The following is a 27,839-nucleotide window of genomic DNA, read 5'->3' on the forward strand; positions in this document are numbered from 1 at the left end:
ACTTTTATTTTGCACTTATTATTATTTTATTTTTATTATGATTTTAGGAATCACAAAACTGCATCTTATTATGAAATTGCAGGGAATGGCCAAATTATCTCTGCTGGAATTTGATAGGACAATGGAGCACCTACTCAGACACTGCCAAGTTATGATTCACTAAGCAGAGTCAAGGTTAGACCCAGATGCCAATAAAGATTCATTAAGTATGAAATACAATATCAGCAGTGTCTTTGTAATGACCTAAACACTAATTTTGGCTCAGAGTACTCAAATTCCCCAAAGAAAGAAAGGAAAAAGGGAACAATTTCACAGCTTTTAACCACAAATGCGATAACATGTAAAACATTTGAAAAATATATTGGGAGCTATATAAAAGTGAGAGTAGGCAAGTGAAATACAACACTGCAAATTAATAGTGTTTAGTTAGATTTTTCTTTATTTATTCTAGTGTGAAGAATGATTTCTTTTCCTAGTTACTTTAAAGTTTTGAATATTGCACCAAGAAAAAAAATTAAAATCATATGCATCATCTAATTCATATGTGATGCAATACCAGAAGACCAAATCAGTTACCTAACACTACTACACCTAAAGAAAAGAATAAAAGTCATACTTAATCTTTCTGTTCTCAACTTTTCATAAATAAATAGCACGTGAAAATACTACTAGAAAAAGGAAGGCTGGATTTTCAAAAGAAAGAATTATACAGGAAGAAATACTGAGTTTTCAAAGGAAAAATGGAAATAAAATAATAACACAGCAAAAAGAAATCTTACCTCAAAAATTACATTAATAACATTGTATTTTAATTAAATTTTATGGGCTGTTTACATGCCAGTGGGTTATACAGTTCTTGTCTCCCAAGAACTGTAAGAAACCAATACTGAAACCAGACTAATTGAAATTTCATCCAGGATTAAACTTTATGTTCTTTTACTTTAGACTGAAGTCAGATGTTCAGCCCACTTCAGATTGCAGTGCAATTAATTTCTGGAGTAACACTCACCACATCACTTGCTCATTTCACTTTTTAAGCATTAGTGATTTGTAAGACAAATAAGGGGAACCAAATAACAGACATTTATAACAGATAATGAAGACATTTCTCCTCCAAAACACTTTCTTAAATTCAGTCCCATTAGCAATAATTCAAAGTTACAGTTGCAGGCTGGTCCAAGTCCTCTGCTAAATCAGTTGCTGGTGTTAATAATTTCTGTCTGGACAAGTGTCCATATTGCAATGAGGATTACTCAGTCAATATGTTAGCTATGACAGACTGAATGTAGAGGATTAAGGAGGTTTTGAAATAAAATTATTCTTGTCACCATCTGTAGACTGCATGGAAAACCTGTTCTGAGAAGTTTTCCTTTATACTAGCAGCAATGATAAAACAGAAAACATTTTCCATTATTTAAATTTAAAAAGCTTTTTTTTGTAGTGGTGTTTTTTTTAATATGAAGAGTTTTTATATATGGCATCACAAGGTTTTCTACACCAGAGCTTTAAACCAGCTTTTGCAAGATCCCAATCAGTGAATGTCTGCAGGTTTATCTTGCTTTTTAACTGCCTTGGAAGACTTTTAATCCAACAAATTAAAATTAACCAGAAATCAAGTATACCATCGACACTGGCATCCACAAGGGTTCCAGCCCTGTAAGATTTATGTGACCAGCATGGACTTATCTTGCATGAGCACAGAACAAATGCATGGATATGCCAATGGAACTTCTGCCACAGGACTGGCACCAAATTCTCCTGGAAGAAACGCACTGTGTTTATGGCTGCTTATAAATCTCATGTCTTTATCTGAATTCTGGAACAACATTATATTTACACCTTAAATGTTGCACGCCCTCCTGAGTCCTGCTCTACAACATAATCAGAACCAGGTAAGATCAGTTGTCCCTCTGACAGGAAGCACTATGTTATACCACAGTTCTCACCATCCCTGCTGTGGAATGAAGCTATTTAAGGCTTCATTCATTCATGCATAATAGATGAGAGGCTTCTAAGCTTGACTTAGCTCTGCCCTTTTAGATGAAATATTTTAGTTGTGTCATTAAGAAAACCTAGAGTTTGTGTTGACAACATCCTACATCCCTTTAACTTAGGGAATCCTCAGTGGGAAAAGCTGGACTTTAATGATTTTGCAATTCCAGGAGATAATGTTTCTCCTCTACCTGCCATGCACTCTAATATACTATCAGTAAAAACACGTATGCTTACAGATTGTCACAATGATACGTAACACAAAAATGTTTTAAGAACACATAATATAAAAGTCATTGGTATGTATTACTTTATTTGTTAAACATTTGTAATGTACGCTCTATTTCTCTGTTGATATTATAGTAAAACCACATTCTTTTCTGAGCCATCACCTGAGTCTATCAGCAGGGAGCATGCTGACACAACTACATTGTTTCACCCGTTTCACTTTCACATTCCATACACATACAGAAAGATGAGTCTTGCAAAACTCCTTCTGGCTTATACCTTCATGACAAAAACCGACCTCAAATCCACTCATTAGCAAATTAATCTTATAAGATATTCTAATAAACTCCTCTATTCTTCCTGCAGTTCCTACAACACAACCTTTTTCTTCACAAGAAGTGACCTGCTGCACTAAAACTTTTCAGACATGTGGTACCACAACTGTTAAGTAACTGACATTTAAAATGGGTATCAATAAACCCAGAGTGCAAAAAGAAATTAAAGTAACCTGGTTCTAAACACAAGGAGTAGCTGGAACCACTGCAAATTCAATGGTGGCTGTGTTAAGGGATAGACTAAATATAAAAGCTAATTCTAACAAACTAAACCAAACTACTGTGCCTTCATTTGAGTATTTTGTATAAGAAATACCAAAAATCCAAGTAGCTTCAGCTACAATCCAATCCATTCTCTTAACTAGTGTCACTTCAATCATCATTTCTAGCATTCTGAAAGGGTAGAAAGCTTCTTTCCAAACCTTTGACTTCAAAATAAATACCCTATTTATACACAAAATGTGTCTTGTGACTTTTTCATCTTTTTCATTGCTATTGACAGCTGCAAAGTTCCAGTTTGTCCTGCAAGCTCATGCACTGAAAGCAATGAGCACCATAAGGGCTTACAGCCATTGGTTCTTTAGCAAAGAGACAAGAGAAATGAAAATTATTCCTGGAATTTCACCTCAGGGTAATCACAAAATAAACGCTTCGTGTTTTCCTTATCTGCTCACAATGAACACACAAGTCTAATAAGATATGTCATATTCATAAATGGACAGTTGAAAGATGAAATCAGGTCAATGCTGATCTCATTAGGTTTACAATGGCAAAGAAAAATAATTTGTTGAATTATGGGAGAAAGGAAAAAAACATCATTATAGTTTAAAATTATCTATGGAGCAAGGCAGTGGGTAAACAGCCTAGAATGTAACATGAAGCACCACATGATGAGCAACCCAGCAGTGCAAACAAGGTAGACTTAAGCATGATTACAGAAAAATAATTTATAGAGGACTGAACATGACGAAGGAAGACAATCAAGAAGCAGTCAAAAATTAAAGCATCCAATAAAATATTAGAAAATCAGGAGAAATTCTTCAAAAAAATAGCAAACATTGGCAGGGTGGCAGCCAGACCACAGGAAGGAAAGTGTCAGACAGTATTGATATAGCATGGAACAAGTAAATTAATTGCCTCAGAGTTCAGTACAAAAGACACAAAAGAGTGATCAGGAATTTTATATTATTTTTTTAATGAGAACATGTACTTAAAGGAAAAAAAAAAAAGAAGAACCAAGGTAATTAAATAATTTCAATGAAACTCTAAAACCAAGAGCTACAATAGCTTCTGGCTTCAAGAAGTCTATCAAGGCACTGATAATCCCTTTGGTGCAGACTGTCACTTGGAATTGCCTAAAATAATTAACTAATCTCCATTGCTACAGCTTCCCAGCCACACAGGCCATCTCCTTAGCCATGAAAAATGGCAGACAATTCTCAGAAGTGTTTATTTGATATATTGCATTACAGTCATCAGGAGAGAAATGGAGTAATAAAATGTATTTCTCTCAGTTAATCGTGTCCTCGAATAGAGAACAGGGTACTGGGGAAAAGTTCAAAACTGCCACCTGCAGCCAGGGACAGAATGTAGGATACAGCCTGCATTCTCACAGACATGTAGATCTGATTGAAAGAGGTGAACAATATTTGATTAGTATTACAGTAACATATATCTCTTTTCCATCTGCTCACATCCATCAACGTTCATGTGTAACAAAGCTGAGTTTCAACAACCTAAGAGAAGACAGAAAAAAACCCTGAAGATCTCAGGCTATTTCAAACCCAAGGCATCTCTCTGTTTTTTTTATTTTTTTATATTTTGGGGTTGTGTTGATTTAGTTCTGAGGAACTTTTCTCTTACTTTTGTCACTCAATACCCTGATTTTCTCCTGCACATTGCTCTGGGTTTGCAAAAAGCAGCCCGGCCAGTGCCCTCTGTGTGGTTCACTTCTTGCTCTGGGCAGCAAAGTAAAAGCTGAAGGTTCATCAGGCAGTTGTGTCTGGCATTATATCACACAGATTTGAGCTCAGAAAACCAGCTGATGAATGAGAAGACAAAAAGCCACAACATGTAGCACTTTTTCAAATAAAATACCATCTTTTAAATAAGAGTATAGCAATATAAGAACAACTGTATTATAACTGTATCATAAGCTCCAATTACTTTCAAAAACATAGCATTCATCTAATAACTTCAAGTTGTTTAAAGGATCACAGCAATGATCTGTTATCACACCTTATAATGTCAACATGTAAGAGCCATAAGACAGCTCCAAATCTCTCTCCAGCAGTGCTGAGCAGTGTGTTGGGGAAAAGAACTTAAGTCTTTGGCTTTGGTGGTTTTTTTTTTAGTAAACCATTTCAGCTCATGGCAATCAGTGTTTTATGGGCTTCCTGATTTAAAGGTTGTCCATTAGTACATTAATTAGCCACCTATGGACTCTCTTTTATGAATTTATCCAATCCCTTATTGAACTTCAGTCAAAAATAAAGATCAAGAGGTTAGTGATTTAATTTCTAGATCATGAGCATGGAATTATCTAAAGGAAAAGGAAAACAACTATTCCCATTTCTAAAACGATTCATAGTGACATTTAAATGAAAACTGCTTAATTCACAAATCAAGGCAAAATTTCCATTTTTATATGTCAAAAATATTTACACTAAGATAATTTAGTCTTCTTAAACCCATCTCAAAAATAACACCATTGTTCAAGTGTAAAAAAGTAAAACTCCATAAATATCCATAAATGTAACACAATTAAGGTAAATGCAGAATTAATGACTCAAGAATTACTAGTTTACTGGCACATTTACAAAGTGCTATATTACCATCTCACCACAAGACATGGGAAACGAGTGATAAAAGTATGATTTTACTGACGAAACTCAGTTTTGTCAATATAATGAAAAATCCCTGCACTGTGCAAGCCCCAAGGGGTATCAAAACCAAAAACCCCACTGATGAAAAACTGAGGTGTAAGTTAGCAAACAAAGATGTTTACCAATGTTCTCCCTCAACACATTCCCTACCTGTGCCAAAGATTTACCAGTTACAGCGCTTTTAAGCACTGTCTTATCCTTACACTTAAGAATTAAAGAATTAACCTCAGATGTCCCCCAATTTTTCTTCTGATGTATAAAAAGTTGTCCTGTAATCCTTCTGGGGAGGCTGTAGGGTATAGTCAATATTATGATAAATATGGCAAGGGTGATTTGAAGATACATGAAACCTCTCAGTGCTGCCTAACTCCATTTCTCTGCAGCATAGCTTGTGCCTTTTGCTGCAGCATAGCTTGCTTCTGCAATTCCAGCTTCTTTGTAAAACAAGACTCGCAGGTACAGAGAGCAGTTGTTCCCTTTTTGCTTGCACATACTGTTTCCATTGCAATTTTTCATTGTTCTGAAATGACCCATCAAAAATACCAGGCACAAGATTTTTCTGTAATATAGTATTTCTGTAGTGCTTTGTGCCTCAATGATTGCTGTAATTTAAACCTTATAATAAAAAAACAGATTAATCAATAAAATTTCAATTTTTAGTATTAGTTTGGAGTTGTTTATTTCTTCCATAAAACACCTTTTTTGTTATGATTTACTCAAACAGTTTGTCCTCCTAGAGTAGTTGCACAGCATGGCCAGAAGCAATCATACAAGATATGCTGTGTTAGCTTAAATGACACAGAAATACATTTAGTCCAAGAATATGTAGCTGTATCTATTTATGTGGATGGTAAAATAAGCTATAAAGTGTTCTCTTTAATTTATTGTTTGTTCCCTTCAGAGTAACTAATTTTAAAACATATACCAAAGTTAATGTGGCATAATTACATGGCACGGAAATCAAGATGCCACCTGAAATAAATTACTACACTTGTTCTTACTATTGCCAAGCACCAAAGACAGAGCCAAATGACACAGTGCTTAAGAGAATGTGACACAATATTCTTCCTTTCAAGCTTAAAATACCACAAAAACAAAATTCACATTTCTGCTCACACCACCCAGGAATTTTTAACTTTGTGTCACCTCAAAACAGAAAAGCAAACTCAAGCCCAGGTGCCAGGCTCTGTGCCTGCTCTCACCCAAGTGCACAGCAGTGCTGCCTTACAGGGCTGTGGGCTCAGCTGTCCCTGCCACAAATCCTAATTCTACAACAGAAGTGTATCAAAATGCTTTTGGCTGTGTACATGGAAAGCATCACCTAGACATTTTCATGAAGCCTCACATTCAGAGTCCATCTTTCGGAAGTGATTTGAAATCCATGAACATGTTATTTTTAAGCACATTTTGATCTATCAGTAAAATTGATCACCAGCGAGACCGTTTTAGGAAGATTCTTTCCACCCCTCCTATCAGCCCTAAAGCTGGTTGATCTCCACTGTTTGTACCATCAGAATTTGAACACTATGAGGCTCAGGCTTCAGTTGGTTTGTACTGTTCCTGGGATGTTGCCCTTTTGCCTAGCAAAACCCTCAAATCTATCAATCATATTTTTCTGAAGCTCTAGAGATTCAGGTTACTAATTTGAAACATTTTTGATCAGACACCCACAGTCTGAGCTCAGAGCTCAGCTTTCTGCAGTTACCATACATAAACAATTGCTCACCTACAGAGGAGATGCTCGCCTGCCAAGTACAGCATGAACAGCAAAACAGATTTAGCCCAGAAACACATACAACATCAGACCTGAAGTGACTTATACACAAGTGATAAGACAATTCCCCTAAACAGCTGCATAGCCACTAGAGAGCTTAAAAAAACATCCAAACAGGAAGATGGTTCAATATAGTTTTAAGTCATCACTGTGATTCCCACAAGAAAATAAAGAGCAGCAGTGTCCATCATATGATCTTATTCATTCCTATCACCCATCTCCTTCCTATGCCTTGCTGTTGTAAGTATTTTTCATTGCACAATGAACAAAATTCTAATTACTCTAAGGGAAAGAAAGCCTCTCTTGGGTTTTTGTTTGGGGGTTTCTGGACTGGGTAATTATTCAGTCTTTCAATTCTCAGACTGCTCTGCACAGCCACGCAAAGCTTTGCCACAGCTCAGTGGAGGAAAAGTAAAGGAGAAAGCCGAGAAGAGCAAGCACCAGAGAAAGCCAGAAAGGAGACTTCTTTTTCAAGAGCCATTGCCAACTAGTAAGTACATCAAAGTACAGGCTAAGACAATTCAGAAGTCTAATGCTAACAAACAAAACTTGAGCCTTTTTCTTGGTATTCATCAAAAGGAAGATTAGTTTTAAACATTTGGAATTCTAGTTGCACCATCAAATCTGGTGTTTTATTGCAGCTGCATTTCACAGAGCTGTCAAAATACAGTCCAAAACAAGAACATTAACGAAATTTTCAGTTAAGTCAATCTCAAAATAAACCCCTGATTTTCCAGGAAAAAAAGAAAAGCAGCATCTCATCTCACTGCTTTTTCCTCCCAAAACTGTTTCACGTAGCACCAACAGTGATAATCTTGAAGTCTTGATTTACTCTAACAGAAATTGTGATCACCTGAAATTCAGTGCAGCTGGGAAGAGCTTCTTTACCCCTACCCTCAGCAGTAGCTGCCTAGAACAATTAGAGAGCCTGTGCACTTCAAAAGCATGCTGCTACAGTCTGCTCAGTTTTCCAGCCTTAAAGAAACTGTACAAGTAGGAGAGGGAGCACGGTGGGCTTATTGTATAAATCTATAAAGTATAATTCTATTCAAACAGGAAGATAAAAGTAACTAGAAAAATGAGATCAGGCAGAATAACTTTTGAACTAGTAAGTGTTAAAAATCCAGAAGTTGAGAGACAAAGGAACTGTGCTGACCAGTGCTGGGCACGTTGGGAATACGTAATCAGCTGTTAGAGACATAACAAATGAACTAAGCTGGGAGTATTTTAGATTAAGCAGGCATATTCCTACCTAATTACACTGAAGTCAAACTCAAGAAAGGTGGGAGTGAAGAGGATAAATGGGGTATTTGCCCTCAGTTATCTGTGTAGGAGGCTCTTCTCTCTCAATGGTGCTCCCGGGGCAGGTCAGGCTAAGCTGACACACCTGAGCTGGCACAGAACCTGCTGGAAGCAGGAAGAGCAGAGGGAAGAGTTAATGCTCTCAAACACTAATGAATTCTCTTTACAGCTCTTTTCATTGAAATGCTTCTGAGCACTTCAAAATGAAGAATCACACAGAGGTGATAGTCTCTCTCCTACTCAAAATATTGATAAATGACCATTCATTAAATCCCTCCAAGAAAGCCATTAACAGGCTCCTCCTCACTATTGCTCCTGGTGCTCCCTCAAGCTCCACAGATAAAACAGAGGAGGTTGGCATTGTTCATTTAATGGAAAAAGGAGGCAGTGGCTTGAAAACCTGCTCTGTACAGATGCAGTTACACTAAACTGAACATTCTCTTTAGGAAGATACCTTTCTTTAATCATCTAAACATTAAATTGAATGAGCATAAGGTTTCAGAAAATAGGCTGATGTTACATGAACAGCAAGTAAGCTATAAGTGCATCTTCTCAAGAGAATATTTATAGTCAACTAAAAATAAGTATCAATAAACCCTCTAAAAGTGAGCTGACACCGAACATCTTTTTTTTATGACTTAAAAGTACTGATGCTTATTTTTATAATTCTAAAAAATAGATTCAATCATACACATTTACAATATGAAATAAGAATTATGATTGAAAATTGAACAGGTGACAGTAGTGCAAGTGGAATTAAATTTTAATTAAAACATTACTGTTTGAAGTGACTAGCTTAAATCACACATTGAACAGCGAGTTGGACAATATGACTACTTTTGTTAAGATAATTAATGTTAGTGTAAAATATGCTAATAGTCTAAAACAGTGATAAGAAAGAAGGATAAATGAGACTAATTTATCCTACTTCTTTCTTCCAAAACTACTTTACTGTTTCCTTCCTGCTGTCTGGAAAGCTATTTTATGTTGATGGCAAAGACTAAACATTATGTACTTTTGCAACAAAGTCTAATACAAGAACTAATCTGTGAAGTGGCTGGATTTTCTCTCTGTCTGTATTTTCAGATAAGTGTTCTACAGTTGAATGCACTATCTTTAAATACTTTTTGCTTCTCTTCTCAGCACTGAAGATGAGACCATCATAATTGTCTCCAGCAGAAAATGCTTTTAAGTTTTCTCTAGAAGACTTTTTTTTCCTCCTTTTTATCCTAAGAATACTTTTTTTTCCTAAAATACTTCTTTTTTCTAAATTTGAACTTCCAAAAAAATTCACTGAATTTCCTAAGACTGACTAGACCACGGATTATTTTTTTCTTTTACCATACGAACATGCCAGAGTTTTAAAGAAGACAAAATTCAAAGATGATTCAAGTTGCTTCATTTTTTGTAGATATTTATTTCAAACTGCACCAAGACAGTGAAAGCTCCACGCTTGCAGAGCCACAGCAGTGTGCACTGTAGCAGTAATGCATCCAGGAACAGGAGCCCCTGGATACTGCACATACCAGGTGATGTACATGACCCCCTGGAATTCTTGGTAAATACATATCATCCCCCAAAAGATCTCCCTTGAGGTTTTTACTGACTGTCTTCTCATTCTGTGAGTTTTTCAGGTTTCACCTCTTCCCTCCCACCTGTTTAAAGAACAGCTTTTTGCAGAACCAGCTGGATTTCAGGACGTATAAGAGGTAAATATTTAATCAGTGCACTTGGGCCCCTGCTATGATTCAGAGAGGTTTACAGAAAAAAAAAACAACCTAACTTTCATTAAACCTATCTAGTCCATTGCACACATAGTACAGGTATGAGAAAATGGTGTACCTTTTTCTTTCATTTCTCTTGTTTCCCAGCAGCACCTGAGGACAGTTTGAGCTCTCACACCACAGCTCTGTGATGGGAACAAAGGTTAAGGAGAAGAAACACCCACCTACTCTACAATAAAAGTAACCATTTTTTTCCCCTTTCAGTATTCCTAGCAGTATCTGTTTCTAAATACACAAGTCTGCTGAGAAACTCAAAGAACTAAAAAGCCAAGCAGCAACGTGTGATCTAGCTGATCTGCACTGGAATAGGTTTTCCAATCCTTTATTTGCTGAATATCCGAAATTCTACATATTTAGCAAAAACAACCATCACGTCCAATCTGAATAAAGAAAAATATTTACTGAGCCTTTAAATATTCTCCAAACCATGACTGTCAAGGTTATGTATTATGCTACTGAATCCCCCCCACTGACTGTCAGTGGATTACTAACCATCTTTTCATTTTTCCAGTGTAGTCTAATTTGCAAAAAAGCAAAAACAAGGCTCTTAGTGCTTTCAAGAACAGACATTTGTCACTGACACACAAAGGAGACCAGTAGAACTATGAGCAAAATTTAAGTGACACTAAAATTAACCAGCAACAATTACGGTTAAAATACTAAATGTGAATACAAAAATATTGCTGCAAACCTTTAATTTGTCAGCCGTAATTAACACAACTGTAGCCATCTCTCCTTTCTTCATTATGTCTTTACTCTGTCAGTTAAAACTATTTATAGTAATACTGGGTTGATTCACCATAATTTCCCTCCACCCACAACCATTAATAATTTTTCCTTCAGTAATTTTATAAACTTAATGTTGAGGTTTTGGGGGTTTTTTCTATTTCCATCTGCTGGTAAAAAACCATCAACTTTCTTACTATATTTATTAAAAAAAAAATAAAAGTCAGAGGTCAGCATAGCCCCCACTGAGCAGCACAGTTTTAAAGAGTGCACATTGATTTTCATTTTCCTTCTAATTCTGCAGATGCAAATTAGCTCAATGAAGGAACTGAGTGGATAATGGAAAAGTGTTTATTCTACATTGTGAAATAGTGAGCCTAGAAAATGAATAAGTTTTGACATTTCAGATCTTTCTATAATATTATATGAATATGAAATATGAATGATTATTTGCTTCTCTTCTTAAGAATGCCATTCACAATCTAGCCTTGATCAAAGTGATAGAAACCCAGGATAAAAGTACAATGTAATAAAATACACAGTGGGCATTCAAGTCAGCATACATTTAAAACAGACTCCAAAGCATGGTTCAAAATTCACCTGGAATATTCCTCACTATTTCCTCAACTGGGGAAGAACTTACCACTAAGTTACACACTAAAAATTAGCTAAATTCCAAGTACACTCATGAAAAAAGTACTTGGAGAGGGCTTGTAAATAAAAGCTACACTCATTGACTACAATATTCAGTATGAATTCTCTACTGAGCTTTCATAAACTCTCTTTATGAAAATATTCTGTAGTGCTCTGAATAAAGAAAATTCCTCTGTTTAGGAACTTTCTCAGCTTTGAAGTACTTGCCATGATCTCTGTGTTCACCAAGCCAAATTCATATTGCATTCACCAACATCTGTTTTAAATAAAAATTAATTTATTGACCAGGACACCAATTTACCAGTATTTGCTTGGAAATATCTGAATGCAGTACATGTTGTTTAATACTTTGCTTACGTACCTATGTACATATATATGCAGAAAACCAATAGTAAATTGCATCTGCTGATCTTGCACATATAAACCTCAAAATGCACGTGTCTAAAAATCTGTACCCTCATGTATATACATCTACAGCCTCAAATGTGCAAACCACATATGCATATGAATAAGCACAAACATTTCAGACACATACATTACTTTAACTGTGTATGAACAGTATCATCCTAATAGCATCTGAAAACATCTTAAAGACTGGTGTAAAAATCACCAGTGGAAAAAAATCCATTTCTCTTCATTGCAAATGTCTGTTAAATGTAAATGCTTATATTCTACTCCTTAGAAGAACATTTGTCTGCATGTGGAATTTCATGATAAAAAGCTTTAGAGTGCCAGGTTTCTCGAGATAAACCCCACTGGTTTACTGATGCATGAATGCACTGAAATTGAATTACTGTACAATAGCAATTACTTTTCACAGTACAGTTATAATGAGAATCAGCTTCACAATGAGCACCAGGTAGCTACAGTAGGAAAAGTTAATAAAAAGAAGTCCCTTATTTGCATTTTCCATTGCAGCAATGGTAGTTGCCTTAAAGAAAAATCATCCTTAACACTCCATTTGCCATCTTGCCAGTAAATCAACAATCATTTTTATAGGATCTCTTTATTTACAAAGAAAGACTAATGAAAATAGAAACTTAAATGCAGAGCTGAAGTTTTAATAATAGATTTTTGGATATTCCCTAATAACTTACTTATCTTTCATTTTGCTTTCTTTTTCCCTTCCCTCTAGCCTTCTTGGAATTTTTTTTCATTGTACCAACAAGTAGGAAATGTTAAAGCACCAAATGAACAATTTTAATTCCATCCCTTTTTCAATATCAAGTTTATTGCCATAGTCATTTGTTACTGAGCATTGTGTCATAGTGCTCCATTGCTGCTCAGTTTCATAACACTTACAAAAAATTATTTAAAAAATCATGGGTAACTTTACATTAAGACTGATCAAGCACATTTCCTATGAGTGAAATCATTAAAAGTCCAGGAAAAGCATCTGCAGTAATACCACAAGTGACAGCAGACTACACAAGGCTCTCAAAGAGTTTATTTGTGTTTGGCTGTAAAATTAAACCAACTGCTGAACAGTGCAGGAAACACTTCCATGTCTGCCACCTTATGGGCAGTAAGATTTTTCCCAACTCAAGTGTCATAATCTTAGAAACAAAGCATCAGCAACACTGAATCAAAGCTGCTCTTCAGTGATTTTAATTTCATTCACGTCACAAATACCTCAGAATAAAACATAAAGTTGCCTGCCTGAAATTCCATCAAGTAGGGCAGTATTAGGAAGGAAATGGTTAACAGGAATATCCTGAACTGACATAAACCTGAGGTAAATAGTGAACACTGGGGACAGGAGGGAAAGTTGCTTGCAAGGGTTTCCATCAGTAAGTAGATGACAATAGGTTATATAATTGGTTTAGTACTTTCACTTTTCCATTTATCTTATGTATCTGACAGCATAAAAATAGGACATTCTGTGATAGGATAATTGCATACTGAAGGGTAATTCAAACAGGGGATGGATATGATAAAAATCACACTGAACCAACTAATCACTAGGAAAAGTGATGAGACAGAAAGATAAAAATTCAACCAGAATATTAAGGGGGAGGAGGGAGAAGAGAGTTCAAACGTGATAGTAGCTTTGAACAAGTTAATGTGTTTGAAAGTATAAAGCAAAACAAACCAAACCAACCAACAAACAAAAAACCCAAGGCCTTTCCAAGCCATCCTGTTTCTATATTTCCTGGTCTTTCTTCTTGGCCTTTTCTACCAATCAAACATTTCATATGCTATGGCCTTCTAAATATTCGTCACAGATTGTTATATCTGCTAGAACCCAAAGAAGTACATTGCTTAAAATGTTTTATCTAAAAAGTATTTTAGATTAAACCATGGATATTGATGTCTACATGAAGCTAATACAATCAGTATTGTAGGGTAACAATTTGGGCTAACTGTGGAACATGTTTTCTGAGCCCTTGGATTTGAACCCTCACTATGGTGACACCATTATTTTAGGGCTGAGAGATATTTGTAGGGTACTTTTCATTCAGTATTTACCCCAACATATCCAACATACTACTCTGAACTCTATGTTCCAGTGCTCTTGCACAAGTTTCCATCAAAAGCTTACATCAAAATTGTATTATTTTAGAGGCAAGATGATCCGGTATCAGAGTGGAACAGAGATCTTAGCTCCATAGGAGTGTTGCAACTCCTATCTCCCCGCTCCAGATATGAGGAGAAAATTAGTTATGATATACCACAGATGAAACTCCTGTAAAACCTGCACTGTACCAAAGGTTTTTGTACTTCTCAGGATGTAAAACACAAAACACTACTTACTACCAGAACGTAACAGGTCACTCACTACAGCTCTAGCAACCAAGATGGACCACTTTATGTAATTATGCAAAAATTAATTGCTCTATTGGAAAGTACACTGAACAGATCATTTCTTAAAAGAAGTGACCCTGTCCAAACCAAGCTTTCAGCTTCCTTTCCAAAGACAGAAACCTTCCCAAGAAGGCTCTGGATTTCATTCACTTTTTCCAGCACTAAAATCCATTCATTCAATATTATACACATGGTTTAACTTCACAGAATTTGGGCCCATTTTTACTCAGAGCATGGTGGCCTATATCGATCCTACATTTTTTTCCTCCTTAGATAAACATACCATCTGTTTGAAGAGACCACACCTGTTCTAAACATTTGTTAGGAAGCTCTAATTGAGACACAAACTGCTGTTCCCCACCAACACTCCTCGCTCATGGAATTCTATTCCCTCCCCAGCAAGTGTGCAGCTCGCTGGTCACTTCTTGCTCCAAATAAGTGCAGCTCCAAGAATGATTTTTTCAAATTGTTACGATCTCAGGGGAGCAGTTTTCTCTGCTAAGGAACAAGGAAAAGAGTTCCCCCTGAGTCAATATTCTGCAGGCTTCTGGAAGCTGTTGCACACATATTAAAGTGTAGTTTTTCCTCTGAAAAACAGACTGTAAAAATAGCATTGTGGGGTTCCATGTTTATTGTCTTTCTCTGCTTCCCTGCCAAGCGCGCTCCGTTTTACAAGCTGAAATATGTTTTACTTCACTGTCGGCCCAGAAAATTCAACCTCTAAAATGTAGCCAAATTCCTTCCTCCCTTTTGCACCGTAACAAATAATCCAAGACTGAAGGCGAAATTGTGTCTACAGTTGCACAAATGGAATCCCTGTCCTCGGGTGATGCTTTCGGCTCTGCGGTTGAGACACAAATACCTTCAACTCAATTGAGCAGACAAGCCCGGCTGAAATGGAGTAGCTGCTGGTAAACAGCATCACCAGAATGTTCTGCTAGTTTGCTGATACAGGTGATGCAACAGGAACTACTGTTCCAGGCAGCCACCTCCATTTCTAGAAAAGAATAACGCAAAATGAAAACTACAACAGGAACATCAGTTATTCCTCAGGACCTGCAAGTTACGACAAGCTCCTATTTGATATAGTAAAACATAGAAGTCAGAATTTTTTCTCTTTCTTATGGTAAATCTAACAGGCATGAAAGCTACTGCAAAAGCAGGATCAGAATGGAGATTTTAGAAAAAAAAACAAAACCAAACCAACCAACCAAATACACAAAAACTTACAGATGTACAGAAAGCTGTCTAGTTACTTAAGGATCACTATTAAGTTGCCTGTAGAGTGATGTAGTACTTACCACAATTAAAGGAATTTTGTATTTAGTTCCATTTGAAATCTTTGCTTGTTTTTCTTGATTTGAACTAAAAGACAGTTATTGAACTCAGATATTTCCCTGCAATACTATTTTTGTAAGAGTGAGCAGTGAAATTAAGTCTGCTTTGGTTGGATATTTTGAAATCTAACATTTTAATGCACAAGCATATGTAGTTATGTTTTACTGCACACAAATGATACCTTACAAACTCATATCAGAAATTGGTAGTCCAAACCTGGTTACACTCTCTTACATTTATCCATTGAAGGTATAAATAATTTATATCTATTCTCTTGAACGCTGATCCTAAAATTCTTCTGAACGCTTTTGCATTTCCACTTCAGCACCTTCAATTGCTAGTACAGCCTTCAGAGCAAAATTTAAATTATATACTTAGTTTTACATCACAGAAGGAAATAGCAGGTTGATCTGCTGCTTACCCGTACAGCTTCAGACTTCTTATGAAACATTTCTTCCATATTCTTTGCTAACTTTTTCACAAGCTGGAGGCCATCAATTTCTTCTATTGCAACATCCTTCTCATATTCTTTGTATTTCTGGAAAAAGAAAAAAAAAAATAGGGAAAAGTTATTCACAGGGAACCAGCTGAAATTTTGACAACTAATTATTAGTTTCATATTACACTTTGACTGACATTCTTCATTTATGTGACATTTATTGGTGTGACAGCAGACTGCCTTGTGCCAAGATGCCATTGCAGGAAGAGAACAACTGGATTGGAACCAGAACTCCACTAAAAAAATAATAAAAATATTTATCTTATGCACTGTAGGAAAATGGCAATTCCCCTTCACAACATTTAAATTATGCCTCCCCCCAGCTAAACAACAGCCAAAAAAAAGCAGCCAAAAATACATGTATCCCATCCAAGATTTCAAACCAGTGATATGCTTGGCAATCCACTGAGTCTTAGCAACTTAGAATCATCATCCTCCTCCTCCTAAGCAGAACTTCCTGTAGACATCTATTCCACAAGCTGCATACAATGCTTACATTATAAATACACACACTACAAGCTTGTCTAGACACTTCCATGCAAAGAAAACCCTAAACAAATCACAGGAACGTGAGTCTTCATCCCAACACAAGCATAAAAACATCCTTTATGCACTATGGATGAGCATCACCGCACGGTCTTGTGTCACCATGTGAATCTCTCTCAGAATGCCTAGGCACTAAAAATATATTCCAAACTATTTTTATCTTCTATTTTCTGCACATCAAAATTTTTTATTTATCAATGTTTATAAGGAAGGTTGTAAGAATGAGTTATTTTCATTTTCTTTCCTGTGTCATTCCAGTATAGCCCCTACTCTAAGAACAGACGCCTTTCAGTCCAGTTGTGGTTTGCTCATCTCCTTCTAAAACATGTATGATTATGTTTAACTAATCACTGCCCATTTCCAAACCCTCAACCTCTTCACAACCTGTACCTCCATGACACTGCAAGGAAGAAGAAAGGCATACCTGGCTTTTGCCAGTTTTATCCCTGTGTGCCAAAAAGCTTCCAAACCCTTAGGACAACCCACAGTACGGCATTTGAGCCAATAAAACGAAATGGTTTTATTCAAAAGATTTATCACTAGAATTCACCTACAGAATTACAATTATCTCCAAACTTTGTATAACTCCAGAGAGAGAATGAAGAATAGGACAATCAAAAACAGTGGGTTCAAAGTGCCTGGATGAACATTAAAATGATCAAAACAGTGAATAAGTCATGACCAGTCATGTCCTGGCTGCTGATGGAAGAAAGGATTCTATTTTAGGAGAACATTGTGCCCATTTCTTCCAACAAAACTAATTTTCAAGGTAGAATGACACTTTGGACTTGCTTTAAAATTTATACTTCTCTGTGAAAACTTATGTGAATATTTTAATAATGAAACAATATTTGATAAAACATAATTTGCAGATAATTTCAAAATAAAGTTAAAAATACAAAGCTGTCAGTAAATATTTAGGGCAATAAACTTTTTACATTCTGTAATTTCAGTAATAATTTCATTTTTCCACACTGTTTCCTGTGATGAGTCTCTAGTCTGAGACTTCAATAGCAGCCTAAGCAACCTAAGAAACCTCAAGCAACCTAAGAAACCTCAAGCAGGCCACTTGTGTTTTGCTCCCTTGGGGAAGGAGGGGAGATTTGGGTTTTCCCCCCCCCTTCTTGGTTGGCACTTAGATATCATAAGCAGAGTTCTGTTTTTAACTCTGCAAGTCCATTTATGCCATTACTTGAGATAAGAGTGGTTTGTCTACGATAGAAAAATATATTTTTTTTATTTACTGGAGCAAATACAAGAACACGGTAGATAGAGAAGCCAATATTATTGTAACAAATACTGTGATAAATTGTAGTAAATTATCAGTAAATTGAAAACATTGCCAGGTAATTAATGATGTCAAAGTCTGTCCTCATCCCACAGGATTTGAAGCTTTGGAGAATTTAAAACAAATGAAGTACAAATTTGAATCACTTATTTCCAGCTGCACAGATCCTGTTCAACATCTCACCTTCTGATAAAAATAGTTTCCTTTAGACTTGACCTTTGAGTTCTTAGAAAGCATTCTAAAATGCATCACTGGAAGAGATTGCTTTCAGGTCATCAGATTTATTGATTTAAGCTTTGCCATCAAGTGAAGAAAACCAGGCAATTATTCACTGTGTTTGTGAGAAAACTGAATGGTACAGTTGAAGTCCACAAAATTTTCGAGACAGACAAAATCCTTCCACGTACTCTGTTAGGTTCTTGTGAGAGCATATTAAAAAGCCACACTTCTCAATTTTGATTAACTGGTGCTTTTGAAAATTAAAAATAACTTGTACTCAAAATAGATGTGAATGATTTCTTAACCGATAATTTTTGATTTTATCCTTATGCTTGCTCATGGTACATAAATTCTTTTTTTTGCTAATTTAAAAGCTAATGTTCCAACATAAAAGAAGAAACAGAAGATATTGCTTAAGATCTATTTGAAAAGACCACACATCTTGCATGGTGCCTGTCTAGTCAGTTGTTGGAAACCTTCAAGGACATTCGCAAACAACTAGGAGTGGTTACTTGATCTGCAAGACCCTGCTAACCAAGAGGTTTACATCTCAGGAGGTTGGTAGAATACGTATTTTACATTCACATAAAAACAATTCTACTATTTTTTCAGGCATCAGTGAAAGGTCTCAAAACAGGAGAAATTACGTGGCTGGGAAAAGCACCAGCTGCTTTTACTGTCCTCGTGCTCCAGCAATTGTGTCTGGAAGGAAGAGGTGCCAGCCTAAACTGTGTCTGTGCACTTCCTCTTAGCACTCACTCTGCATGATGCTGGGAATTTAGATTCGATCTAGAAAGTAGTTGTTTTTATAACAACTGCCAATGCAAGAAACCTGAATCACACAAGATAGTGAAAAAACCAGAATCACAATAAAACCATAACGAAGGCCATCCTTGATAATGGATTCTCTTCCTTTCACTGCAGAGGCTCTCAGATCTCCAGCTCTCATCATTTCCCTACCACTAAATTTTTACATATTAAATTTGGGGTTAATATAAATAAACTAAAACAGCAAAGTCCCTTTGAAATAAGTTTGAATTAGTTTTTAAATGAAATTATTTCATTTCAAGGTAATCTTGAGAAAGCAGCACTGTGCCACTATGGCTCCAATTAAACAAAATGCTATCATGGAGTGGTGAAAAAAAAAACCAGTTACTGAGCCAGGTTGCCCTTTATATTCCAGACTTGCCAACTACCTTGCAGTACTACTGCTCTGAAGGGCAATTCCAAGCAATGCCTTAAATTGACATTTCCCTTTGCTGTAAAAATTATGAAGCTGACGATAAAGCTTTTGTTTTAATTTTAACATTAAAAAAATTAAACCCTCTTTTTTTTTTTCAGTATTTCATAGTTTTATTCCTCTAGGGGACACTGAAAAGTTCTCATAATTTGCAACTTAGGCAGTAATACATGTGCACTGTTATTAAAGGGAGAGAAAACAACTATCACTTCGCTATAAATAATTGACCTGCATAAAAAAAAGTGCATGAAAAATTAGTCATAGTTGGATCTTTTCTTTTGATAAGCGGATTTCCAATTGTCTAGAAGATTGAGCAGATACAACTTCTGATTTGCTGCATTATAAAAAAAGAAAACCTTGAAATGCTGATTCTTTCTGCTTGCAAAAATCAGCATTTGGTAAGAAATTCTCCAGAGAGACAGGAACATTTATCATTTGAGAAAGCACACAAAAAATACATTATTTCTTCAGTATCTGTTTTGCCAGATCATTTCACATAAACACCGGGGAAAGACAGACAGTATTTCACTGTCAGAACTCTTAATGTTTTTCATGAGTTTAGGTGTGGGGTTTTTTCTCTTGCTTAATAAATGGTCATCTAGAAATAACAAACCAGAAAGCAATCTATACAAAACTGGGGTCAGGAGCCTTTAATGCAATCCAAGTATTTGGCACTGAAACAACAAACACACACACCCCCCAACAAAAAGTGCAGATGCACAAACAAAAAACCCAAACAAAACCCCACAACAAACAAAAACCCCACCAAAAACCAAACAAACAAAACCAAACTAAAGCTAAACCACACCAAAACCTACACAGTTTGAGTGACTAAGGCAGGAAAAGTACACTCGAAGCAAGATTGTCAGCTACAGCGGGAATGTTTTCTCCTTGTTTTTACTCCACAGAGAAACATTATCTTTGTGTTCCAACTTGTAGCTACTTCCATCAAGTCTTATCAAAATCAAGATATTTGCCCTTATGCTGTATATAAAAATATTTCAAGTTACTTACAAGTGTGTAAACAGTCCTTAGTCTCAGTCTTTCAACAAGGCTCTGGGTGCTTTGTACATCTGCAGAACACTACACCCATTTATGATGAAAATGATTCCCACTCCCTGGGATTTTCAGAGCCAGTAAATACCACTACCATCCTGATTAAAGAAAGGAATTCAACGGGAATCTTGTAATAATACTATAAATGTAATCTCTCTGGTTGCATATTTGGAATGGATATATGTCTGTGAGGTGCATTCATAGCTACAGTCGTACTTACTTTACAAATGCTGCTGTTTGAGGGGTTTTGTCACAGACATGTTAAATCTATATATGCATACATACATTTTGGTTTACAATGAAAAAGCAGAACCGTCATGCAAATGAAAGATCAAATATGCAATCTATCCATTGTTTCCATGACAAAAATAAGTGTATGTTTACTCCACGCCATTTCCAAAAAACCGCTTGCAGATGTTGAAGTCTCAACATGGCAAAATGTAAAATGAGATCACAGAAACATACACTTTTGATTAAATCACCAACCTTTGATTTCAGTTAATATCTGTGGCCCAGTAGAAGGGCTGTGCTGGGCAGTGATGGAACAGTTTAAACTTGCTTCAGACACTGCCATGGGATCCTAACAGTGACTCCCTTCAGAGTGCAAGTGCTGGTCTGAAGGGTTACAGGAATTAATGGGCTTATTAGAACTATTTGAATTCTGTATTTGAGATTTCCTGACAATCAAATGTAATCAATGAAAGACTCTGTAAGGCTGCTAAAAGCTCACAGTTAATACAATTTGCAGCTCTTAATGTTGTTTCTTTAGTTACAGAGTCAAAAGTTATGTCAGGGTTCTGAATTAGTTCATTGTTTACCACTAAACCCATGAATTTCATCACCTGTGTTGACATTCCTAACCAAAGTTGCCTTGAATTTTTAGGTAAAGTTCTTCCATATTGTAGGGATCAGAAGGATATTATAGTACATTTCTATGCATAAAGAAATTTTTTTTTTTTCACTAATCTATTCCTGATCACAATGTAACATTAAAGCCCATTCATTTCTCTCTGCTCTTCTTATTGTATAATGATTTTTACAAGTAAGTTTTTATCACAAATGCATAAAACTTCAAATAAATGTTATTAATCCAGGATGCTTTAAAAACACCTACTCCTCTTTACACGCTATATAGGTTTTGGTTTTGTGGGCTTTTTCAATTATAAAGCCCAAACCCTGCAATATACATGGAGCAAACCGAAAATGTAGTCTCATTAATTGCTGCCTTACCCCATTAACAGTTCTGTTGAAATTAAAGGCTCTGTGCACAGAGCAGGGGCTTTAGCAAAATGGGGCTTTGAGCTTTTGAAGCAACACAAAGCATATAAGTAGCTCTTGATCTAGAAGATCTCTCAAAGCATTTTATAAGGTGATATTATTTTAAAACAATATCCACGCTCGAACCGATGGGACAAAACCACTGAACGTTCAGACCTTACGTGGCACGAGCTCTGGCAGTGCTCCACCACACCGGCACTCGCCCCTTTGGCACGTGAGGGATGGCAGAGCAATTCCCAAGAGAAGATTTAAAATCATCCAGCACAGCCTCCAACTGCCTCACTGGAAGTGAGGGGTCGCTAACCACGCGTGCACCGCCGGAATAAACCTGACTGGAAGCCAAACAAAAAGCCGTCTCCGGAATGACGTGAGCGTGTGAGTGGAAAACTGAGCTTTTCCACTGAGCAGAAGGGTACTCAGATGGCACTACCACAGCAGAGATATCAAATACAGATGGTGTACTCCTCTGATAGACTCATCTGTGAATCTCTTATTCATGAAAGATTTTGTATGTTCGCATTATCACACTGACCCTATGGTGGGGTGGTTTTATTAAACTAGACTGCCACTGTTATATTGTTATCTGGCCCTCCTGACGCTAAAATGCATTCATTCAATGGAGCAGCTTTAGAGCCTTAAAAAAATAAACAAATGTAAGATATTTTTTAAAATTTTGGTGTTGAACAAAATTATTTTAATTCAGAGCTCGTATATAATTTTTCATCCACAAATCTTCAGACATTATAAAGGACATATCTGTCATTATCTCCACATATACGAGGATATTGGACTACACAGAAATTCAGTGACATGCCCAACATCACACAACAGTTCGGAAATACAAAGAGAAAAAAGCTCCCTTGGTTATTCTTCCAGTGCCCTGCCCAATAAACCACAGTCAACTTTGTTACCTTCAGCTTGATCTGCATGGAAAGATGAGTCACAACAGCACACTTCTCTTCACCTTGACATTAGAGAACTCCTCAGTAATTGGGAGTTTGTGTTACACCACATTACACACTCCTATTAACCTTTACTGAACCTCTTTGTGTTGATGAAATCCATCAGCAATGACCAGTGTGATGGCACACTCATTTTCTGCAGACAAATTTTCACTCACTTCATCAAATGACTCCAAGGAGCTCTACATTAGCCTGTCACATTTGACTCTTGCTACACACAGGTATATGAGGGCCCTCTGTTGCCTCAAACTCCAGCAAAATAGTGAAATATTTGTTGCATACTACTTTACTATGATTAGCTAGTCAGAGCTGTACCTGGTATATTATAGACAAAGATCAGATGTCCTGGGAAATTTGTTATCATCAGCAGACTTGACAAGGATAGTTACTGCTTTCCTTGCAAAATAATTTACACATTAAAATCACTGCAAGGGCACTATATCCCCAGCATATTTAATCTTTATGAAGATATTAACTTCTGATCTTTTTTTACCTCATTGCTATATGCAGGTGCTACAAAATCAAATGCATTAAAGCAGTAAGATTAATGCAGTATTGTAATTTTTACTTGAAGCAGCTAATAAGTCTCTGCCAAAATAAAAAAACCAAAAAAAAACCAAAAAAAAAAAAAAAAAAAAACACCAAAAAAAACCCAACACAAAACCAAACAAAACCCATAATATTCACTACAAATAACACTCTAGTTATGCAATCTAATTCCAAGCAGTCAAACAGGAATACATTCCAATCTTTCCCTTTAACAGAGTTGCTCTGGTCAGTGCTCACTAGAGGAATGACACATATTTGAGAAGGTTTGCCTGGCTGCTGCCTCCAGCACCCAGTGGCAAAGGCCAAGGGGACTTCAGGCTCATTTTACAGGAGTGTCAGCTCACCAGCTTTCCTGAATACGAATTCAATCATATTGAAAACAGTTGAAAAAGCAAGTTATTGTCCTGCAGTTTCTTTTATGTATCAGAAACATCTTCGCAGGGCAGCATGGATGTTTTAAGAACAAATTAACAAAGGCTATTAAAAACTGCTTTAGAAATATATTTCACAGAAGCTATCTATGTAATTACACATACCTTTGCCTTTATTTCAGAAAAAAACATAAAGCTCTCTTTTAAGACTGAAAAAGAACATTCTGGAACTCCTTTTTCCATAAAGATGTTCTTCAAAACTCACTCCAGTATTTCACATAAACTGCTTTACATGAGAAACAAGACACCCATTGATATAAATCTGCAGAATTAAAATATGACCCGGAGCACACGTTCACCCAAGGCAAAGCCATCACTGTATTTTCAGGTGAAAGCAAGTATAGTAGAAGCAGGTACAACTAATCTGCTCCTCACAAAACACTGAAGAAATGTGAGAATGCAGTCCTTTCATCCTGGATAGCTATTCTAGGCCACTGAAGATTCAGAAGTAGGGAACCTGACAACTTACTATCTTCAGCAATTCTCAGAGGGATGAGATAGTACAACATTTTCTCTTGTACACGAAACTGCATTAGTCTTCTCTGAAAGCCTTTATGGCTACTGGAAACAAGAACAATCAAAAGAGACAGGTTGCTTTGTGCTGTAAGATCACAGGGTACATCCACAAACTAATTCTTTCAATCAGACTTTCTTGATAATGTTTTTTTTTCATTATCCTCCTTTTATCACTGCGTGCCTCTCTCCCTCCTTATTGTTCCACCTCTGCAGACCAATGCCTGCCTTACACCCAGCTGTTATTCTGGGTTTCAGTATTTCTATCTACTTTTATTAGGCAATGCTTATTTTCCATCTCAGAAAAATATCTTTCTCTTCCCACCTTCTATGGTTGCCACTAAACTAGCAATAAAACAAAATGAGCAACAAAGAAAGCTAGAAAGCTGGAGCCTGCAGAAAAAGAATGAAGTGCCTTACAAGATAAACCTTTGTTTGGCAGTATCCATGTCTTGTGACAAGATTCAAAAGCACTGCTCATTTAGAACAGTTCATGGCTTTTGTTCCTCAGAAAAAGAAATGCAATCTCATCTCCTTGGGAGACCAATTTAATTTTGCAATGTTCTCTATCACTAACATTCATCTGCGCAGACACTACCTCTAAACCTTTGCCCTTTGCATTAGGTGGGACCTTCAACATTAACTCTTAAATAGGCTTTATTTCATTGTTTGTCACTATGAAGGACATGGCATCGACCCCTGCTGTACTGTCTCATCATTGCACTTTTCTGTATGCACCTGATAAGAGCATTTATATTGATTTAGGGGTTTAGACAAGTATCAGAATATTACGTACCAAAGGGGACTCAAAAGAATGAGAAAAAGCATAACATCTGAATATCTGAACTCAGGCACCTAAATTTAGGCTCCAAACTCTTCATTTCATCACTGAACATGAAAAAATAATTTGTTTTCAAAATCTCAGTCACATCAAAGGCAGCAATGTCAGAATATTCTCACCATCTCTGAAAATCAGACCACCTGCACATGGTCTGAGTGCAGATGTGTCTTGAGAAGAATTCAGCAGGTTAACCATAAAAAACCCAAAAATATTTGGAAACCAAATTATAGCATTTGGCAGTGCCTGGAAGTGTGAAAACACATTTGTGGCTTTGCCATACAGCTAATGCTCTTCATTTCTATATAGGATTTCCAGCCACTTATAAAACTTCACAAGAAACAGTACAGGATGACCAGCCTTTCTGTACCTTTGGGGAGAGTAGTATATTCATTGTGAATTCTTTCAAAGCCTCATAAAACAAACCAGTAAACACACAAGGAAAAACAAGGGGTTAAAGTTTGACTGCCAAACCACACTTAATCCAATATTTAATAACTGCCTTTGAAAGACTGTAATATGATATAAACTAATGCCCTGCATGGCAGAACTTGCTCAGATCTTTTCTCTTTGGGCCACTTAGCTATGTTGTACATGTTCTTCGATTGGCATCTGAAGTACTGATGTGCTTTTCTCCCCCAGAGTTTTTTCTCTCTCACACTTTTAAAAAATTAAGCTTGAAATCTAGTTAAAGAAAAGCCCTGTGCATCAAAATCACAGCCAGAGCTCTGTTTGTAGCTCTTGCTTTGGTTTGGGGGTTTTTTTGTTTGTTGGTTTGGTTTTGTTGGGGTTTTTGTATCATATGCCCATGCTATACCATACACAGGTATTACTGAACATCACTGCAAAGAGTAAATAAACAGGTTGAGCAGTTTAAAATTTTGCAGAGAGGACTGAAGTCCAGTAGCCTCAATCTCTGTCCTTATTTCCCCCTGAAACTGAAAACCCAAGTCACTTTTATTAAGCTCCCTAATGATATCACCTTCATCAAAACCTATGTCAAAAACTAACCAGATTCAGACCCTCTGTTAGAAATTTGTACAGTTTTGTAGAATCCTGTCTTTTTTTCCTCTCTCAAAAAAACCCCAACAAACTAAACAACAAAATAAGTTGGCTACCATGCCAGGATAGATTTATTTTTGTGTATTTACATGTCAGTATTTGATCAGATTGGAAACATTTCAACAAATCATCAATTTAGCACTGTTTTTGAAAAATGAAAAATCTTTTGCCCAAATTAAATCTGAACCAAATTTATTTCCAATTAAAGTGCAGGGCACACTCTTTTTTTCTATGTGCAGTTAGCTGTAGCAAACGTACACAAACCTGGAGATGCTTATTCAGCTTTTTTTGATTCTCAAAGGACCAGAAAGTTTTTTGTAATTTAAGAATTCATTACATTAACAACAGAGTTCATCTCTCAAAAAAACACAAAAGCATATCACATATAGCAGTAGAATAGGTCATTGCCATAGTGTATAGCAATGAACTACTCCACTCCAGAGTCTATAATAGAATGCATAAACTAATACATTTATCAGAAAAAGTCCAGAGCTTTGGCACTAGAAAGGACCCAGCAACAGCTTTGTTTTGCTTGGTCAATAAACCACTCTTAATGATAATGTATCTATGAATTAAAGATGCATCAATCTGCATAGCAGAGAATAGAGGCCATGAATAACAGCCAAATCAATACTATGAAGTCGTAAAGAATACAGTGTGCTCTCCTTCAGGCTAATGGTAATTAATTTACTTTTGCTCCCTTCACACATGAGAGGAAGCAAGTAGAAGAACACGTTAATCACACAGAAGTTGTTAATTAGAAAAAGAACACATACTGTTATCTCCTTACTGTATCTTTTCTGTTCATATGCTTAGAGTACTCAAAAAAAAATATGACTTTATTTGCACATATTCAGAGAAAGCAGCTTGTGTTTTGGGAGCATATGCACATACTGGCTGATATTTTCAAGCACTACAATTTGAAAGTTTGTTTCTTAAATGCAAGATCTTGTTCTAGGTGGGATGTTTATTAATATAAACTACTGATGCCTAAACTTACATTTCTGCAACAGAAATACTAGCGAATATACATATAGAAATGTTTTAAGCCTTATGTGGTTCAATACACCAAAATGGAAAGCCTTAGCATTGAAAACTGTTTGCTTATGCTGTGGCTTAGTTTCTTTGATTCAGCTCTACTAGTTAATTAAATATCTTTTTTTTTTTTTTTTTGGCAATTAAAAAAAGCCAGGTTTAAGAGATCAGCATCTAATACAGGCATCCCCTTCTTAGGAAATAAAAAAACATTTGGAGGTCCTCTTAATCTGAAGGACTGGCCATAGACCAGCAAGCCTCTAGAAGAGGAAACAAGATAAAGCTACTGGTCCTCTGGTTTTAAAGAGTGCTCTTAATTTCTAAAGAACAGAATTTTCATATTCATTGTGTTTGAATTCTTTTAAGTACCATTTTGGAACAAAGTAAACCTTAAACTGCTACAATTAACAGTACATTTCCACAAAGACATTGAAATTAGGGTTTCCATTTTTATAATACATTCTTCATGACGACGTTCAGCAAAGTGCCATCAGCAGACT

General features: G+C 36.2%; 1 protein-coding gene across 5 annotated transcripts in view; it reads right to left on the reverse strand.

Annotated features, from left to right (window-relative positions):
• The window catches only part of CACNA2D3 (calcium voltage-gated channel auxiliary subunit alpha2delta 3), a 407,374-nt gene that overhangs the window by 298,953 nt on the left and 80,582 nt on the right, over nucleotides 1-27,839 (reverse strand). For all 5 annotated transcript variants that reach the window (XR_004359078.1, XM_032699221.1, XM_032699220.1 and 2 more), the window contains one exon: nucleotides 16,245-16,361. Coding sequence is in view for 4 of the 5 variants with exons in the window: in XM_032699221.1 (XP_032555112.1) it covers nucleotides 16,245-16,361 (117 nt within the window). In the remaining variant the exon portion in view is untranslated. The remainder of the gene's footprint in view (nucleotides 1-16,244; nucleotides 16,362-27,839) is intronic.

The sequence above is a fragment of the Chiroxiphia lanceolata genome, chromosome 11, assembly GCF_009829145.1.
Source record: "Chiroxiphia lanceolata isolate bChiLan1 chromosome 11, bChiLan1.pri, whole genome shotgun sequence".
Lineage (NCBI taxonomy): Eukaryota > Metazoa > Chordata > Aves > Passeriformes > Pipridae > Chiroxiphia > Chiroxiphia lanceolata.